The sequence below is a fragment of the Histoplasma capsulatum genome, assembly GCF_000150115.1.
Source record: "Histoplasma capsulatum G186AR genomic scaffold supercont2.12, whole genome shotgun sequence".
NCBI classification, from domain to species: domain Eukaryota; kingdom Fungi; phylum Ascomycota; class Eurotiomycetes; order Onygenales; family Ajellomycetaceae; genus Histoplasma; species Histoplasma capsulatum.
This window is the reverse complement of record NW_025544812.1, coordinates 172,374-191,575: the sequence shown is the minus strand read 5'-3', so window position 1 is coordinate 191,575 and position 19,202 is coordinate 172,374. Positions and strand designations below refer to the sequence as shown.

Here is a 19,202-nt window from a genome sequence, read left to right as displayed (position 1 = left end):
AGGTTCTTCATCAAATCTGGATTTTTGTTTATTTATTTTATTTTATTTTATTTCCTGGCCTCGACCTGTCTCTCCACTTACCATCAAAAACGAAAGAAACACTTTGCGTTCGCGCCTCAACCCCGGATGGGCGCGCGGGCCTCCCACCTCCAGAAGTTAAACAGGTTAAGGCGCGCCTGGACAGAAGCAGGGACCATGTGCTGCAGCTATTCTATCGCCTTTCCGTGGTACAAGATCCCCCCTTGGGTTCGGAGCGGATACCAGTCTGTCCTAGAATATTGAGGCACCTTTCCCTGGGAATTGAAAATCAAACCCATCCACACAAGCACCAAGCACCTGTTGATGAGGTCATCGTGCATATATCTAAGTTTGTGTTGGGACTTTTTCGATAAGTTTGTCTCTATACCAATTACCCTCCCTTTCCTTATGTTGCTGGAAAAGGGATACGGCGAAATGTGACCCGTATCTCGGCGCCCGATTTGGAATTACCACAACACCATCGTTCCCCCCCCCTTTCATCCCTCCCACCCCTCCCTTCTCGCTTCACTCCCTCGAGCAGTTGAAGTAAGGCGCGCAGACGGCCCTGCTGCGAAAAGGCGTAAAAGAAAAGGGAGAAGAAGGGAGAAGAGAAAAGCTTAAACCACCCCGTCTATGAGGTAATTGCATTATGTGAGACAAAACATGGAGGAGATCTACGATCAATAGCAGATCAATGGCAGATCATTTCCTTTGTGATCATTTTGTTTTGTTTTATTTTAATTTATCCATTTATCCATTTATTTATTATCAGCTGCATTAACATTTACCAAATAATCAAATCTCTCCCCCTCGCCCCTTTCATATCTCCCATTCTACATCCTACTGTAGATACGTGCAGATAGAGACTGTATGTCTTTTTTTGGTTTTGTTTTTGTGGGAAGGGGGGTGCCTGGAAGACTGTCTCTTTGACTTTGCTCTCATCCCGTCTAGGACTTTATATCATTGGCACGGGAATTCCCTCCGATCGTTTTTGTTGAAGCTTCTATGTACCGTACGGAGCACGGAGTCCACTGTTGTTTATAACTACAGTAAAGAAAGTATAAAAGAAAAATCTCACCGGCCAAAAGTGGCTGCCGCTGCGTATGTTAACAGTTTCCATACCTTGTATTTTACTTAGCTATTTAATTTATTTACTCCCATCTTTTAAGCCAAAAATATCACACATATTCCCTCTTTCCCCTTAAATATAAATATATATATATATATATATATACAAATAGTTAGATAGATAGATATATAGAAAAGAGATATTACATTGAATACCCCAGCACGGAACCAAAACCCTTCCTCTTCCAACTTCTCCACAAATTCGTCAAAACGGGTAGTTTTAGTTGTAGTGTAGTTAGTTAGTATAGGGCTCAATCTAAGTTTTACAGGTAAGAGCAAACAATTTTTTTTTTCCCCTGAGCGAGCCTACATAGTTAACTACGTAACTAACTACCCAACATGCTTTTTAAAAGCCAACCTACGCAAAGTAAAAAAAAACTATGAGAGGACAAAGCTCCATGCCATAGCCCCCCCGCCCAACCTTTCCCCCTCCTTCCCTCCCTCCCCCTCCTCCCCCTCTAGCGCGAACTTGCGCCTGCGGTCGCATTCACGCTCACTTTCTAGTTAACCCATTTCTTTTTCCCAGTGGTGGGGCGAGACCAAAGAATTGTGATGGGCGGTTTGTTGTTGGGGTGTCGTTGGGTTTTTTTTTTTTTTTCCTTCGATAGATATTTCCAAAAGTGGATAACATGTGTGCTACCATACCACATTTGGCGCAGCTGGCCAAGGTGGGTAGATCGTCGTTCAATAAATAAATAAAATAAAAACATCGCATGGGAGCTGTTACTCATCGACTTGTTTCCTGCAAGAAGCGATGTAGCTGTATAAACTCTGGTCAAAAAGGGGAGCAAATCCTGCAGGCAAAATGGGGAAACCCCGTAGAAATCGAGGAAAAGACGACAGTAATACGTATGCATACATATATGTGTGTGAATGGCGGACTGGCGGACTGGCGGACCATTTTATTGTTCTAAACCCCTGGTAAAAAAGGAAAATTCGTATATGATACACATGGCATGCCACATAAAACACATTTCGTATACCCGCGAAAACGAGAGGAAAGGGAAGAAAGAAAGGGGGAAGGCCAAGGGGTTGACGGGGTCCTTCGACCCTCCGAGGGATAGGAAATGGAAAACAAGTAACAGTGTCCTCATTAATTCTCCTATTTTTTGAAAATGGAGTAAAAGTACGCCCAGAGGGAAGGCTGAAATAGGCGGAACTAGAAAAGCAAGATGCAGGAACGACGAAAAACAGGGAAAAGAAAGGGGGGAACTCCAGATTCTAGGAAATATGTAGTAAGTAGCCCATCTATCGCCCGCTCCCCTTATATGCATAAGCAACATCTTGTCAACATCATATAAAACAGAATCAAGGGAGTTTGAAATGAAGATAAAACAAGATTATAAAAACGGCGAACTCAAAACCGGGACCGTCAAGTTTAAAGAATCGCCATCAATAACTTTAAAACACAACCTTGGCAATAAAACAACAATAACATCGGGGTAATATAACTCTTTTTGAAGTATAACAAACATATGAAATTAGTTGGAAAAAGAAAAGAAGGAAGGAATAATAAAAGAAATATAATTGCATTATAAAACAGAATGAAACGAGAAGAAAAAACCTTATCTGAAAATGTAATTTTTCTCTTTATGAGCATCTAGAATAAGAAAACTTCAAGCCCGGTATAAGTAGGCAAGTAGAAAGCAAAAGCGACTTAAAATATCACAAATGCTCTGTGAAACACATTGTTGTGGAATGTGATTTGCGTCGCTATGTTCAGTTAGGGGGTTTGTAATACAGCACACGCCAGTCCAGCTGCCATGCAAATCGTTTTTAAATGTCAGAGTCAAGCCGAAAATTCATAACAAAGGTACAAGTCGTATATAACAGATCACTATTAGGTTGCCTGTCACCGTACGCGGCCGCTGGTCTGAACGATACTCGTGCCTATTTCGGGGATACAGAACTCCAAATGTCGATTGCGATTTTTGCAAGGTCGAATGGGCATCCTCGGACAATGTGTGAATTGCCTGATGGAAGTCCTTGAAATATCGAACCACGTTTTCCCACAGGAGGGGGCGTAGTTGGTATGACCAAATGATAGAATATGGAAGGCTAGTGAAAGCTGCATAGAGGAAAGGAGAACTGATCATCGAGTTATGATCAGTGAAATTTCTTCAATGCAAGATGCCACGGATCCGGATATGCCGGCAATACTGTAACCCCTCGGGGGTATTAATGTATGGCTAGTAGGATGATAAGTTAGCGACAACGAACAATTCGTCGTTACATGCAGAACAAACGCTTTGCTAGTAAAATCTCATGGGACGAGGCAGTGAATATAGGGGAAAGCAAACATTTCAAAAAAAAGCAATAACGTCAAGTATTCACTTACCCAGCTCTAGCATTGCTATTACCGAATACTGCAGATCTCCTGCTAAGATTCGTGATAATTCCAATTCCATCGATTTCCTGACTTGTCTTCACGTAAAATCCCATTAGAATTTCACCTCGGCGAGTGTCTAGTTCGCAAATGAGATACAAGTTAGCATTGCAGAAAAAGCAAGAAAAAAAACCAGGATTAGAGATGGTGGATCTACCAAACACAAATTCGCTGCACGTAGCCTGAGGGTCCCTGTTCCCAAAGACCTGGCTCGTTGAATCTTCGTAGCAAAACTCCAGTCCATATATCAAGCCATTGTGATAAACTTTCACGGAAAGTAGAAGCTTCGACTGGATGAAGGCACATTCTAGAAACAGTTGTTCTGGAAGGCCATTGGGGGATTGAGATTGTCCCAATTTGTTCCCCCTATATCCAACTTGTCCATTAGGTAGTTTAGCGGTCGAATATTTGGAGTTCAATTTGCTAACGTCGTCAACCGTATGAGTGCTAAGGCCGCCAGAATATATCACAAGCTTGATCTTCCTAATTTTCTTAATGCTTTCAGTAATATGCTGGCGAATTTCGCCTTCGGTAAAATCGATCTGCTTCGGTATGCCATTATTGCCGGAATCTCCATCGACATATTCGATATAGGACCTGCAGAGATCATCATCGTCGACGTATATTTCGATGAAAGCAATGCCAGCTGCCGAAGTGACTAATACCTTGCCATTGTCGACAGACCATACTTGGATGGAGTCATCAGAGCAAAGAGGTGAATCTCTTGGCAACCGAAAACATGGGTGAAATCTAAATCGAAGGGTATCAAGTCTGTGCCAGGTACATTCGTCTTCTTCAAGGCAAAGTCGTAGTCCCTGTGCCTTTGTTCGAGTGGAATATGGTTCTCGAATGGTGAAACTTCGATTCAACGGGACGGAGTCGTCACACATGATGCCGCTATCCTGATCATGACAGCCAAATAAACGGCCGATTTCACGGAGATGACCACCGATTCCAGAGTTAGCAGCTTCCCAATTGCTCCCACATTTATTTCCATAATTGGCAACAAAATTAATATCTGTACGGGTGCAGTCGGTGAAAGCCGCAACCACTTCTTCCATGGCAGCTGGGTAGCTTTGCAGTGCATAAGATCCAAAAAGCGCCAGCTTGATATGATCTTCAACAGAGCCCGCTGCAACATGGCCTGTGATTGTCTGGGTTCCCTTGTCCCAGTGGGTATCAAGTAGCAGTGCCGAGACATATTGCGTTTGGCCCTCTTGGGGACCAAAATAACGTTTGACTGCTTCGAGTACAACGTTAAAGAGCTCGCCCCTGTCCGATGTAGTGCCATCCTGTTGCACAACGCCAAGCTTTCTAAGCTCGTCAACGGTTCTGTCACAGCGGATAATATGTATTCTAGCCTCGTTTCTCATCTGATCCGATTTGGCGTCACGTAAGCTTATTGTTCCAGCCTGCCACTCCTCTTCAAATCGGAAACAGCGCCTTCCGAACTTGTTACGATACATCTGTTCCCCAGTAAACGATTGCCACAGATACGCAGCCATTCGGAATTTCCGTATGGCAGTATCCAAACTGTTTCCCTCCCGAGCTACCCTTTCTGGGGCAGCATCAAAATGACCATCAGAATCGCTCCCCAGTACAATTGCTAGCTGGAGGGGAGGAGAGTTTATCAATGGTAAATAGTTTATATTCACCCATGATGAGTGGGACATTGGATTCTGAATTCTCGAGGGTGTGAATTCAAGCCGTAGTTTATTCGGGCCCGGGACAAGATGAATCAAAGCCTTGAAGTGCGATTCATAGACAGGCCAGGTGGTGGGAGGGAACGAATCTTGGGGATGATAAACGGTTAAGTTTCCATCCATGGAGTGTTGTCGCGCGTCTCCAATCTGACCATAAATCAAAAGGATTTTTTGGTGGACCTAATCAAAAAGGCTACCCTTAGCAATTGAACACTATCCATTTCAGCAAAAGCCAACTAAAAGCTTCAGCACATACCCAGGAGTTATCGGAAATAGAAAAAACCCTCGGAGCATATAGAGGCGCGGGCGCCGGCCCTCTTCCGGAATTGGTTGGAGAAAGAAGGCTACCGTTCTAGGAAAATTATAAAACATGAGCAACAAAATCCAAACATTGGGATGGCTTGCAGCAAGGGCACCTGTATGAAGGAATGGGGTCCCGGAAGGCAAAACTCACTGTAGTACTGCCCCGGGGGGTTGAGGGGGATCCAATTGGAACAGGTCTCTGAGGAGGTGCCACTTGCGTCGCGTATCCGTTCGTGTTCAACTTGGTGAGGATGGGTAGATGTGGGGAAGGTAGATCGATACTGTTGCTTTTGAGAAAAGAAATAGGGGAGCTATGCAAACTGGCGGTCGGGGAATCGAGATTAGAGGACAATTTGTCAGGGAACACATCGTCATTGGGATTGAGTGAGGCGGCAGATGGGGTCAAGGTGAAAGTTGCCTTTGAACGGCGACGGAGGTCCTTGAAAAACGGCATTATTTCATTCAATGGAATGAAATACTAGCGGATTGCTAAGCTGTCCTGTCTCATTGCATCTGGACCCGGTTGAGATAGAGATTGATATGAAGAAATAGAGAAAGCAGATGAATGAAAACGAAGAGGGAAATGCAGTGCAGCAAAAATAAAGACGAGGAAGAGAGAACGCGCACGCGAGCACGAAATGGCAGGAGGGCCCACGGGACATAGAAAAGAAAGAGCGGAGGATTGCAAATCACGCATACAGCGTAAGCAACCAGAGAGTTCCAGAGGCCGGAAGACTCCAGGAGGGAATCAAACGAATGTCGATATGTTCAGATGCGAATGGATGCCACTACCATAAGAAGGTAAAGAGATTGACACGAACGCGAGTCAGTGGCCGAGAGAGCGAAATGGAAAACTGGTAGAGTCGGTAAGGAGCGAAGAAAAGAGAGGCAATCAAGCCAGTCCTTTTGTTTTGGCCACCAGCCCCAGGTCTAGCTGGTTAAGCCGTGTGTGGTCAATAGCTGTGTTGTGGACAGCGTGTGGATGGTGATGCACTGCACGAGAAAGAGAAAAAAAATTGACGGGAGATTGCGTAGCCAGTCGAGGTGGTCGACAATGGTTTCAACCAACGACGTAACCACGGATGAGCGGTCCAACGGAGTTTGTCGGTGCGCTCGCTGCATGCAAAGAGCCATCATGCAGACAGACAACATGCAATTATAGACACTGATGAGATGTTAATTTGCCAACTGCCCAGACTGCAATTGTTGCAGTTGTCATCCTGGCTGTCACTGATGCTCGATGACGTCCCTCGCTGTCAAGTTTTGCCCACCGCCAGTGGGACATGTTGGCATCAGACAAGCCCCATCTTGAAGATGGCCAGGCAATGTCGGTGGGGGTCTCGATTGCCCTATTTATTGGTTTTCCATTCAATGCTGTCATCGCCACAAGACACCCGCTGCTTCTTCTAGAACTGCGGAGAGCGCTGGCTACTGGCTTGTAGATGGGAAAAAAATATGTGCAGTTATTCACCCTCGAGAAAAGGCTAGTTAACAGAGTATCCAACAAAGGCCAAAAAGAAAAGAAAACGGCAAGAAAATTAGAAATAACGATAGCAGTGGGGATTTAGTGTGGTTTATATAGATAACTAGCCCCATCATCCAGGGTCCGTAGGCTCAAGGAAATGGGACGATGTCGCCCAGAGTCAACCCGAGAATTTATCTCCTCGTGTCAAGCCCTAAACAAACTTGTAGATTGTAGTTTTGAGCAATTTAGTCCATCAAAAACTATACAGGATAATTACACCCAGCTAAGGGCTACTATTTCTTTATAAATTTAATGTGTACACAGCCTTACATATAAAATAACTAGTGTTCAAACATAGTCATTGAAGTCAAGAAGAATCCCGCAGTAAGAATATGAATTACTCAAATATCTCAATATAATCCATTGGTTAACCTTGCCTGCCCGTGCCTGGTTGATCGTTACACTAAATTATCTGTCTTAAAAGCTTTAACCTTAGTGAAGATAAAAATTGGGAAACATTGCTACTTGTCACACCATCAAATCAAACTTTTAATAGTTATATACTTCAGTGACTTGTTAAATACACCAAATCTCACTCTTACAAGGCATTTTGAATAGTGCAATTTGATGATTACATGGCTGTTATTAAAATCCAATTGGTACTTGACAACTAGATGAAAAAACAGAACTTTTCAATCCACAGGGTGTTGCAAAAGATCGCCCATAACGTACGCCAAGATTCGAGTTGGTCGCGACACAGTTCATCAGGCAAACCTTGCGCCGATTTGAGCCTTTATCAGATCATCTAAATTGAAACAAAAATAACTTGACCCAGGTCGATATTTCGGATTTGCACTCCTGTGGCGCAACACTTCCAATTATGAAAGTTACCAGAATGGAGCTTTTGATAGGAAGCTTTATGGGCAAGCCATGTAGAAACTGCAGGAAAACCCCAGAATTTGCATTGAGTAAGGAGAACTGATAGAACTTCTAAACTATACTTGTTGCTCAATAGAACCCAAACTTACCCATACGAAATAGCATATTCTAACTGGTTCAAAGAATGACAAAAATGTTTGGCTGGAAAAAAATCTACGGGTGATCCTGTGCTCTATTAATGTATGACCCTCGTAACTATTGATGGACCACGTCGAATTTTTGGTAAATGTGTTTGTTTGACTATCTGCCATTGCCATTAAAGGCCTACCCGCGCATTGTGCTTCCTACAGATTGTCTAATCCCGCACCTGCCATGAGCCCACCTCACCTGTACTATCCATTGAATGGAGGGTCATGCCTATACATTCAGCATCAGCGCCCTTGATCCACTCTTGCATCGACCGCTTAGCGACCGACGATGATGCCACCGTGGAACTCACCGCAACGATTGAGCGTCTAGAACAATTGCATTGTAGTGAGGTAGCAGAGCTGCAGGAAAACCTGAGGAAACACCTCGAGGAGCTTTCCGGTAACCGATTCAGATATGAAAAGGAACGTTGCTGTACGACATGTGGAATTGACGAAAGAAGAGAACGAGGGGAAGTCAAGGGAAAAGGACGTGCAGAGCAGAGCTCCGGTTACGTGATGCTAAGATTCGTTCACTGACAGAAGAGCTTGAATATTGGAAACAGCGGAACGCTGCCACGGAGAAGACCATTGGCGACATGCAACAATACCTCTAAAACTTGGAGTACCGACTGGGCAGTATGCGTTATGAAAAGGAACGGCTTGCAGATGGAATTACCCGTAAAGCAAGGGACAGTGCAGCGCAGCTCGGGAGGAGCAAAACAACCCCAAAACGAAGTTGATGAATTTGATGGACGGGATGGCCCGAGAGGGAGAAAGCTGGTCTGGCATTTATTCAGCGATTGTCTCCGATGACGACAGGGTCAAGCATGTCTTGGAGGCAAATAAACCATCCACTTCAAAATACGACGGAAGCGGCGCAGGCCTCGAGGCTGCACGCTGAATGCGCAGACTAGGCTAACATGTCAGCTCTGAAGATGAAGAAGGAAAAGAGTAATTGAGGAATTTTCAGGAATGTAATTTTCTAGTTAATCTTTTGTGTCAAATCCGTCAAATCCACCGCTTAGTATTCAGGCAATGTATGGTTTAAAAAGTTTTTGGAATATATTAAATTACTCTGATATGTCTGATATTCTCTACGATGATGAAAAAAAACACCACGGTTTGTCACGTGGGGTCAACCAACCCAACCTCGGAAAGTAGCTCTCTCCCAATTTCACCCGCTCTTGTTTTCCCCCGCCGGAATTATCTGACTTTTTCCATACCGTAGATATGGCCAAACTATCACCAGATGAAAATGCCATCATTGGAAAGCACCCTCTATCCAGGTCACTTGATGGTTTATGTGGCTTGCTTCAGGAGGCTGAAAAAATCTATGAGTCGCGCCTAATTTATTTCCTATGATGGCGTCCTCGATAACTTTGACCAACTCACCACTTCCCGCGGACCGCGCCCTCCTTCGCCGCGTCCTTCTTCAGCCTCCTGGCCCAGTCCGGCGCCCCCCGGTCGCGGTCGTTCTCTCGGCTCCGTGGGCTGAGCATCAGCAACAGGCAGATGGGTAGGAAGCGCCGGTCCCCTGACAAAGCGACGCAGCCGTCCGGGAGGGAGCAGGGGGACGAGCTCACCTTCTCGGTCCAGTCGATGCAAAGGCCGAGCCGCCATGAAAGACGCGGAGACGAGCCCTACGACAGCCGGATCCTTCGCTGCGTGGTGGTCTCGCCCGCTGTGCGGCAGATCTACAGGTACAAATCACCCTTGGAGCTGCTCAAGGCGCTCCGCGACGCGATCAAGGCATACCAATGGCTCTACCTGGATGGGAAAATTCTATACCGGGATAGCTCGGAGAACGACATCGTCACCACGGACCCAGCAAAGGCGGATGGCAGTACCGGAATACTCATTGACCTGGACCTTGCCAAGGAGGTCGGCAGCGGGCGAAGCAGCGCACGGCACCAGACCGGCACGAGGGAGTTCATGGCCATCGATGTGCTGCTTACCATTGATCATACTTATCGACACGACCTTGAATCCTTCTTCTACGTGTTGATCTGGCAGTGCGCCCATCATGGGTGGGGAAAATCAGGATTCGACCGGCCCAAAGACACTATGCTAAAGGAGTGGTACACTGGAAATTATGAAAAAAAATCGCAAACAGCAAACGAGGCAACATGGAGACTGGCGGGTTTGAACGTATTGTGATGAAAGAGTTCCCACCTGGCTTTGAATGTGTAAAATCATCCTGCAAAATCACACGACGCATACTATTTCCGTATGGGGAGGAAGAACTTATCGTGGGTACGCTGCTAGGCCCGGGAAAAGCTATACGATCTTATCATCAAGGCATATGATGATGCAACATCTCTGGTTGGATCGGGAAATTGCTAATCGACAACGCGGGGTGCTATTTTTTTCCCCCACTACCGTAAGACGGGGATGATATGAGATCCTTTGAGGAGATTGATCGCCAGATGAAGATAACTTTCTGAGCGACTGCCAAAGTTCAATCTACCTAAAGAGCTGTTTTTTATTGGCAGCAGCATAGGCTATGAATCGAAAATAGCCCTTTTTGAAGCTCCATGAAGAAAGGAGGGGAAAGCTTTCAAACTGAAATATCAAACGCCAAAGTAATTCACACCTTGATCGGTACCAAGGTTAGCCAGGCCTTAAAAGTGAGGTTCTGTTAACCTTACTTTGATTGGCTTCTTCCATTTTATTATAATAGTGAACTATAATTTATTTACTCACTAATCAATCTGTGTGCAGCCCACAAGCAGATGCAACACCATAGAATAACATCAGTAAAGAGGAATACAAAACAATTGAATAGTGTTATTCAATCATAAACAGTGGTGAGGATGAAAGATGATGAAGGAATATGAAGTACTACAGCTGCTCATGAGCAGCTCAGCTGTATGAATATCGAGTAATTTATAATTTAAATATATATATTATGAATGAACTATATGTAATGAGTTGTAGTACGCCCGCATCACTAACTATGAAAATAACGTTCTGTGAACTGAGTTTTCTGCTTATTGTGGATACTCAAATTCTTTACATTTGACATTGTCTGGCTGGCTCCGATGAACGTAAATAACATAATGAAATACTAGGACATCATCTACGACAGTTATAAGGTTATATTTAGAATGGGATGGAGGTTAACAACTCGAGTAGGGGGGTTCAAATTGTAAAAGTTGTAAAAGGCGCTCTCACAGGGGTTCGGTTTGAGAAATCAAGCGATCGACCCGAAGCTGAGGATAAAGTAAATAAAACAAATTAACTAGCTCGCCTGGCTCAATCGACCCCTGCGGCGGGGCGGGGGGGAAAGTGTGGAAATGAACACAAATCCAGGATTGCGAGGTTCCAAGGTTGGGTTTCGCGTGGCCGCCAAACCGGGTTGACTGGTGCTGTTTTTTGTTAAGGCCCTCCTCAGCCAGCCAGACAAACAACGAAACCTGCCACAGACCAAGATTCAGCATCGTACAGCACACAACTGCCCACTTCTGCGTCCCACCCCCCACGAACAGGTCTACGGGTGCAGGCAGCATACAAACTCCAGCTCCTGTCATAGTTTATCCCTTTATCCCTTTGTCCTTGCATACCCATTCTCCTTTTCGTCATCCTTTCTCTCAATTGAACTTGGTGAAGACTCCGCAATCCAAAAACGCCTTCCACCTCCACAAAACCAAAATTTTCACTACAAGCCAAACAACTCTCCCACTTCACTTCAACCGACCTATCACGAAATCTGACAAATGACTGGCGGAAATAAATAGCTATTAACATAAATGTCCGCCATGCAGCCTTCTGGCTCTGCAAAGCGGAAAATTCCTAAGCTGGATGTCGCCCAGGTACGTCTGTTTCAGATATCATCTTCAGGTGTGTATGTTTTAACAGAAGTTGCCGGGCAGATATGTCTCAATCTCCAGGATCGTCTAGGCCTAGCAAAGGTCCGCTACGAACGAACGCATCGTCATCGCGTTGAGCCGCTGCACCCAATCGAGCAGAACGGGAGGAGAGGTTCCGATGAAGGCAATGTTGTATCAGATACCTCTTCTGAAATATGTGACAGCCGCTACGAAACCCCGTTTACCTCGTCTCCTCTTCCCACGCCAATGTTTTCAAGAGAGCTCCCTAGGTCATCACGAAGCAAGCACGCTGCAACGTTCTTTCCCAGCTTCATTGACAATATCGATGGGTCACGTAAGCGTGGCCTTTCCAGCCCTACCACTGAGCAACCTTCGAAGGCCCCACGACTCTCCAGAATCTCATGGAAAGCCGAGAATGGGCTCCCACAATCGTCACCTGTCTTCAGTCGCCCTCATCATACATATCACGGCAATAGCTGCTCGTTTATTTCGGAGTCGGACACGATCCCTGACGAGGAACACTCGCCTGCGTATCAACGCCATGTTGACGAAATCAAGGAACCTGAACTTCCAATAGTCAAGGTACAAAATATCGGCTCGTCGGGGATCAGCTCCTCACCACCTCGCACTCCACCTCCGAACCGAAATCGTGCTTCCCGGCGTAACGAAGAGGCTGGGGACGGTGAAGACGGTGCAGATCTCTTGCTATTTCTTGCTAATTCTCCTACGCCAGCTATTTTCCGGGACAAAGGCAGCCCACGGGATTTCCCCCCTTCAACCCCTCCTAGCCAACGTGCCGTCCTCCCTTCGTTGACCGCGACACCTGGCAGAGGCGTTACCACCAATTTTGGAACCCCAACCCAGCAGTTCAATTTCGCCGACTTTGTAAATGTTACCCCAAGTCCAGCACAGTTGCCATGGGGAGGACGAACGCCGGGCACTATGCCGAGAACCCCACGGCCTCCAAAGGAATTGAAAAAGAGACTTAATTTCGATTCACTCGCTCCTCCCTTGGCTGGAAGTCCCTCGACAGTGCGTGAGAAAAGGGGAGCATTGCATTTACAGTTAGGAGAAGAGCTTCGGCCTTGATTGTACTATGCATCTCTTAAGAGAATTGCTGTTGCAAGGACATGTATAAACCATCACATCTGATTCCGCGAAAGGATATTGAACTTTCGTATGTTCAACGATACGACGACGCATCGATCTACTCTTCCATCTAACCATCGTTGGCCATCGATTCCCTAACAGCAATCGCCAGACCAGTCATGACCCTTCAGTTGAAATAATTTCTCTCCCAATCTACCTTTTTTTTGTCTCTCGAGTGTACACGAAATACATTTTTCCTATGTTATGTTCCCTCATTTGACATTGCGTCCCACATATTCTCACCGATAGTTTGTACACCAACACCCCACATCTACTCTCATATGTCATTCCTCGACCTCCTTCTAATAACTTCCCCTTTCCAACAAATTATGGATAGCGACAACCAATCCGGCTTTTCTGTGCCCATTTCCCTCTTTCCCTATTGGTCGCTAGAAGATATGTACGATTACGAGATAGTATCATGGGCCCTTATCCAACTTTCCTATTTCTCTTTTTTTCTCCATGTTCCTTACGCTCAAAAAGGATGTTCCTTGCTCTGTTAGATTAATATATGTGTATGCCCGCAAGCGATTTCCTACTTGTTGACATGTTTATTGAGCTTTCTCCTCCAATCCCCGCGTCACAGCTTCCATATCTCATGCAACCCAGTCCCACTCGACTTGCTATGTTATTCTTGGGTCAAATTAAAGAAAAAGAAAAGAAAAAGAAAAATCACAAACGAGCTCAAATGGTTGGTAGATAATAAAATACAGTCATCAATCAGAATTCTCCCACAAGATTGTTCGATCAAGTGTTGTGAAATTTTCGTGTTCTTTGTTGTTTGTTGTTGTTGGTCTCATCCAAAGCGCGACGCGTGAGGCGCGTCAGAGGGTATTTGGTGACTATTTCGCGACAGCTTTCTGGTCCAATCAGCACACTAACTAAATTAATTAGTAATTCTTGGCATGGTGATTGGCTGCAGGGTTGTTGTGGCGCGGGGGGGGAGATTTTTTGGCTCGCGTTTTGGGGGCTATTTTGGGATTTAAAGTTGTTTGTTGACCTCATGTTTCTCAACATCAAGATCAACAAAAACGAAGAAGAAAAAGAAAAAGAAAAAGAAAAAGAAAATATGAAAAATGGGAGTCGCTGGTAGATTGAAGTTAATTTTTTACACACTTTTTGGGAGCTTTTCATCTTGTATCGCTGGAGTTAATTCTAGGACGAGGTGAATGGTGATTTGATTTTCTTCCGCGGCTCATCACCAGTATCGGTTGTCAGCCCCGGCCTCTCGGCCAAGATGGGCGGTTGATACCCCACTTTCTCAAAAGCAATTGTTCGGCTGCTGGTCTCGAGCTCACCGCAAGATATACGAACAGCGGGGTCGAGAGGGGTTTCGTGGCATCTGGGCACCCGCGGAGTCGCATCTGCCTTCGTAATTGATAGCTTGTGCCATTAGCAGGGGTATGGGTAGAAACGGGGTCAATGTCAAGTCATCGCAGGGCGTCGGTAGCTTCATGATTCAAAATGGTGTGAATCACACGAAGGGGGGGGGGAAATAAAAATATATTCCAATGTTTGTAACGATCGTGATGATGATTCCGAAGGGCCATCTGCGTGAGCACTACAAAGCTGGACGAAACTCGAAAATTGATACCAAGCTCAAATATTGTTGAACATGGTTTCGCAGGAGGAAGCGCCTGAATATCATCTCCTTGGAACCTTCACACGGTTTTCCAGTATGACATTTTTCCATCTTCTCATTCTGATGCACTCAGAAAACTGTCTGGGTTAACCACTAATTTGAACAACCGACTCATACCTACAGGCTGGACAGCACGTGTGGAAACTCTTTTGGAATATTACCAGATCCCATACAAGAAAACCTTTGTTAAGCTGTCCGAAGTGAGAAAACCTTTTTATCACTCGTTCCTATGTCTCTCCTAACAAATAAATCAAACAACGAAGGTCAAGGAGCATTCTCAGTCTGGCTTTGTGCCTGCCCTCACCGCCCGTTCCTTGTCCGTGGACACACAGATCACCGATAGCCTCTCCATCTGCGAATACCTAGCTGAGTCTCACCCGGAACTACCGCTATGGCCTAAGGATCGCTACCTCCGTGCGCTGGCACGAAGCGCGGTTGCACAAATGCATTCCGGCTTCACCGCACTTCGAGCCACCTACCACTCCAACTTCATAGGAAGATATACGGGGAATATTCCGGTGTCTGATGAGGTGAGGAAGGAGATAGAGCGAATCCTGGCGATATGGGCCGATGCAAGGCGGAAGACCACAGCACGCTTGAAGGCCTTGGGAGAGGCGGATGATGGGTTTTTATTTGGCAAATTCGGGATCGTGGATTCGTTTTACTGGCCTGTTTTATGGGTATGCTTATCCCTCCCCCACTCTTTTTTTTTTTTTTTTTTTTTTTTTGGTGGTGCTCTCTTCTCGATTTTCTAGAATCTTCGTTGGAGGGGGAATCCAATAATCCAACGAATGTGTACAAGCAAGATGCCGTGTGAACTTGCGGCATTGCAGGTCATTATTCTTGAATCCTCAGCAGACGCGCGGAGTCATTTGATCGGGATTTACTGATTATAATTTGTTTTTATCGATAACCGGTCCTTTTAGCGATTCCGTACTTACAACTTTCCTCTCACAACTGCAGCCCCTGAAGCCGTGGACTGGATGAAGACAATGTGGAATGATCCTGCTATCAAGCTTGTGATTTCAGACTACTTTCGGCAGGCTGAAGATCCCGAAACGTCCATGCCTAAGTATGAAGACATATTCAAAGGGCTTGCATATGTTAAGTATGGGGTTTTTACAGAAGATTGGGAATTTGTGGAGCCCAAATAAAGAAGCCAAACTCAAAAAGGTTAAACTCACCGATTCTCAGTTATACAACATATCAGCCGTACGGGTTGCATACTTTTGTTTGTTCAGCGATGTAATGCATAAGCAGCTTCTCAATACAAGAAAAACCAGACATTTCAATGTTCCGAAACCTTTGCCGTCATACTGTCATGCAACATGGCCTTTCAGTATCAGACGTTTTCTCCTCTGCTAATCAGGCAAATGTTGTACCCGGATAACTTCCCACTTTCTGGAGCAGTGCGGCTGACTGAGCTGCAGTCCCCTCTCCAATGTGAGTGATAATCAAGCCAAACAATTTGCGCCATTTGGCCCCTGAGGATTCTTAACGTCCCCAATTTGCAGATCAGGGCCTCGAGAGCGAACGAAACTAATTATCCAGGACGGGGGAAGGTGCTCTTTGTGCTCCTCGTTGAGACCGCTATCCCTATCAACTCTACTAATGCAATGTTGATCTCGCCCTTGCAAACGCATGGCTGCTCCCCTTATCACGGCTCATGTATTGCATGCCAGCTGCGGTCTGTTCTATTTGATCTTTTCCGTTCTGCGGCATATGAAAACCCTGAAATCATATATAATACCCTCCACCCCACACCTCCAGCTTTTCTTACGTTTACTATGTCTATCCGGTGAAAGTTCACTTCTTCAGGTTTGCGATCCGGTTCCAAAATTATGGAAGAGGAGAAGGAGCCAAATTCAGCGGGTAGTTCTCCGAAATCTGCGGCAGAACTTAAGAATGCTGGTGAACAGCCGGATCCGAAAGTTGAGCGGCGACTACTCTGGAAATTTGACATTCATATAATCCCTATCCTATTTCTTGTATATTTTTGCGCCTTCTTGGACAGGATCAATGTCGGCAATGCCTTGATCGAAGGCATGCTGGAGGAATTGAACATGAATAACACCAATGATCCCCGCATCGCGCTGCTTATTTTCTTCGTTCCATATATCCTTTTGGAAGTTCCGAGCAATGTTCTTCTTAAACGAGTTGCGCCCTCCACGTGGATTACCATCCTCACTTTCTTCTTTGGTAGGCCAGTTCCAACATTTTAAAATTCCTGTATTTGTCATGTTAATGTCGTTTGAAGGTCTTGTCACAGTATGTCAGGGATTCGTGAAGGGGCCCAAGGGTTTGATCGTTTGCCGGTTTTTCTTGGGTGTTTTCGAAGCCGGCCTTCTTCCAGGTAACTAAACATCATCGAAAGGAATGAATTCGGCTCCGCCTCACATCATGGTATTTTAGGATTCATCTATCTCATGAGCATGTACTACAAGAGACACGAATTCCAAAAGCGATTCGCTGTTCTTTTTACGTCCGGCATGGTTGCAGGTGCCGTCGGAGGAGTATGATCTTGATTTCTTTTGTCCGGAAACGTATTTCTTTTTGTCAAAACCTGACATTGCTTCATCCTAAGCTCCTGGCATTTGAATTGGCCAAACTTGACGGTGTTGGAGGTTACTCTGGATGGCGATGGTAAGAATCACTCACCCAGCAGTCCAAAAATGACGAAGTGAAAAATGCTGATACCCTGGTAGGATATTCATCGTTGAAGGCCTTATGTCAATCTCACTTAGCCTTGTCACGAAATTCCTTATCGTGGACTGGCCTTCTGAAGCAACATTTCTCACGGAAGAGGAGCGACTCACAGTTGCAGTACGCTTAAAGGAGGATGTAGGCTCTGCAAAAATGGACAGGCTTGATCGACAATCATTGCAGATCATCATAAAGGACTGGAAAATATATACAGGGTATGGGTGTTTCCTTTTCAGCGCAAATAGTCCGTATGCTAATCTTTCGGCTCTGGTTAGTGCCTTAATATACCTCACCATCAATACCTGTGGATATTCCACCGCTCTCTTCAACCCTACTATTTTGAAACAATTTGGGTATAACGCATCTCAATCGCAAGTCCATAGCATCCCGATTTGGGGGACATCCGCAGCAGTTATCATTCTTGTAGGCTACCTCAGCGACAGAATCCGCCATCGCTGGGGCTTCGTTATTTTTGGGTGTTTCTTCTCTAGCATTGGATATATTCTACTACTCAACCAAAACCACTCATCTTTAAGAGTCAAATACATGGCACTCTTCATAGTCAATATCGGCGTATACATCGCACACCCCGTCACCATCGTATGGCTCTCTAACAACTTAGCCGGGCACTACAAACGGGCATTCGGAAGCGCTTTCCAGATTTCTTTTGGTAACATCGGCGGCATCGTGGCCAGTAATCTATTCCTCCCGAATGGTGCTCCGCTCTTCAAAGCAGGCTATGGGAGTGCTCTGGCTTTAACAGTTGTATGTGCCCTCTTATCTACGGTATTTATGCTTGCACTGGATAGAGAAAATAAGATGCGGGATGCTGGACGCCGCGATTATCGGTTCAATTTATGTCAAGCCGAGTTGGAAAACCTTGGGGATGATCACCCAGATTTCCGATTCACAAAATGAATTGATTAGTGGTTCGTAATAATTGATTACCTTCGCATGCATGACTTGCCTTGATGATTCTTTGTTGTCGATTTGTCGACCATCTCCCCGATAATCTTTTCTCAGTATCTCCCAATTTTCACCCATTGTTAGAAAATCCATTTTGTATCCAGCAACTTCGCACCATCAACGGCCACATCGATTGATTCAACAAGATTGATCAAAGAGGAATTATTTAGAGTTCCCCTTCATAGTTCATATATAAACCTCAAGTAACGAAATACCTAACTCCAGTGTTACAGCGGTCACCGCTGCGCTTCAGCTCACGGTGTCTCTTGACGCAAGGTTCTCAATTATGGAAGAACCATTTGACAGATATGCAACCCCAAGCCACCAACTGCAAGATTCCTAAGTCGTACCAGTCGATCTTTCGCCATGTCCGCCTCTGACTCTACGAGGTGATACTTTATTCCGTATGCCTCAGTCGTTGGACTACTGTACAGGACTCCCCCAAAAAAGAGACTTTCTCCATCGTGTGCTTGTCCAGCCAGCAATGCATTGAGCTGCTGTTCTTAAAGAGTCGCTAGCCTCATTTTCTAGTCATTCAGATCCTTGGGGATCATCTGTTTCGCGGACTTAGCCCACTTTTTTCCAAATCCTTTGTTTGGAGGCTTGCTTTCTGTAAGGGGTGAGATGATGGAACAAATCTAGATCCCCATTCTGCCTCTGCTCTCTGCCTCTGCTCTCTGCCTTGCTTGTATTCCTACCGTCGTTTATCATTATTTCATTATGGGTTTCCTTTTCTCTCCACAAACGACCTCCTTGTTGTTCCACTGAAGGCATAGCCATTCCCAGCAACGTGCACGGTAATTTGTCACCTGGAACCACAGGATCATGCTTCCCGACGCAGA

At 45.4% G+C, this 19,202-nt stretch overlaps 6 protein-coding genes across 6 annotated transcripts; 5 read left to right on the top strand and 1 right to left on the bottom strand.

The window, feature by feature from the left end:
* Nucleotides 1-3,015: 3,015 nt before the first annotated feature.
* On the bottom strand, nt 3,016-6,514 carry HCBG_07391 (uncharacterized protein; the record flags this gene model as incomplete). Its single annotated transcript, XM_045434440.1, has 5 exons — nt 3,016-3,335; nt 3,485-3,611; nt 3,690-5,415; nt 5,492-5,587; nt 5,690-6,514. The coding sequence occupies 5 exons, from the start codon at nt 5,990-5,992 to the stop codon at nt 3,239-3,241; spliced, it is 2,349 nt and encodes a 782-aa protein (XP_045284647.1).
* Nucleotides 6,515-8,295: 1,781 nt separating this feature from the next.
* HCBG_07390 (uncharacterized protein) lies at nt 8,296-8,607 on the top strand (the record flags this gene model as incomplete). The annotated part of the gene is made up of 1 exon (XM_045434439.1): nt 8,296-8,607. One exon carries the CDS (start codon nt 8,296-8,298, stop codon nt 8,605-8,607), a length of 312 nt encoding a protein of 103 aa, XP_045284646.1.
* A 975-nt stretch (nt 8,608-9,582) lies between these two features.
* Nucleotides 9,583-10,227, top strand: HCBG_07389 (uncharacterized protein; the record flags this gene model as incomplete). Its single annotated transcript, XM_045434438.1, has 1 exon — nt 9,583-10,227. The coding sequence occupies one exon, from the start codon at nt 9,583-9,585 to the stop codon at nt 10,225-10,227; it is 645 nt and encodes a 214-aa protein (XP_045284645.1).
* Nucleotides 10,228-11,819: 1,592 nt separating this feature from the next.
* Nucleotides 11,820-13,172, top strand: HCBG_07388 (uncharacterized protein; the record flags this gene model as incomplete). The annotated part of the gene is made up of 3 exons (XM_045434437.1): nt 11,820-11,882; nt 11,943-12,932; nt 13,152-13,172. 3 exons carry the CDS (start codon nt 11,820-11,822, stop codon nt 13,170-13,172), a joined length of 1,074 nt encoding a protein of 357 aa, XP_045284644.1.
* Nucleotides 13,173-14,452: 1,280 nt separating this feature from the next.
* HCBG_07387 (glutamine amidotransferase subunit pdxT) lies at nt 14,453-15,845 on the top strand (the record flags this gene model as incomplete). The annotated part of the gene is made up of 4 exons (XM_045434436.1): nt 14,453-14,516; nt 14,815-14,891; nt 14,955-15,371; nt 15,618-15,845. 4 exons carry the CDS (start codon nt 14,453-14,455, stop codon nt 15,843-15,845), a joined length of 786 nt encoding a protein of 261 aa, XP_045284643.1.
* Nucleotides 15,846-16,532: 687 nt separating this feature from the next.
* HCBG_07386 (uncharacterized protein) lies at nt 16,533-18,312 on the top strand (the record flags this gene model as incomplete). The annotated part of the gene is made up of 6 exons (XM_045434435.1): nt 16,533-16,890; nt 16,949-17,044; nt 17,104-17,204; nt 17,276-17,334; nt 17,397-17,609; nt 17,670-18,312. 6 exons carry the CDS (start codon nt 16,533-16,535, stop codon nt 18,310-18,312), a joined length of 1,470 nt encoding a protein of 489 aa, XP_045284642.1.
* Between the last annotated feature and the right edge of the window lie 890 nt (nt 18,313-19,202).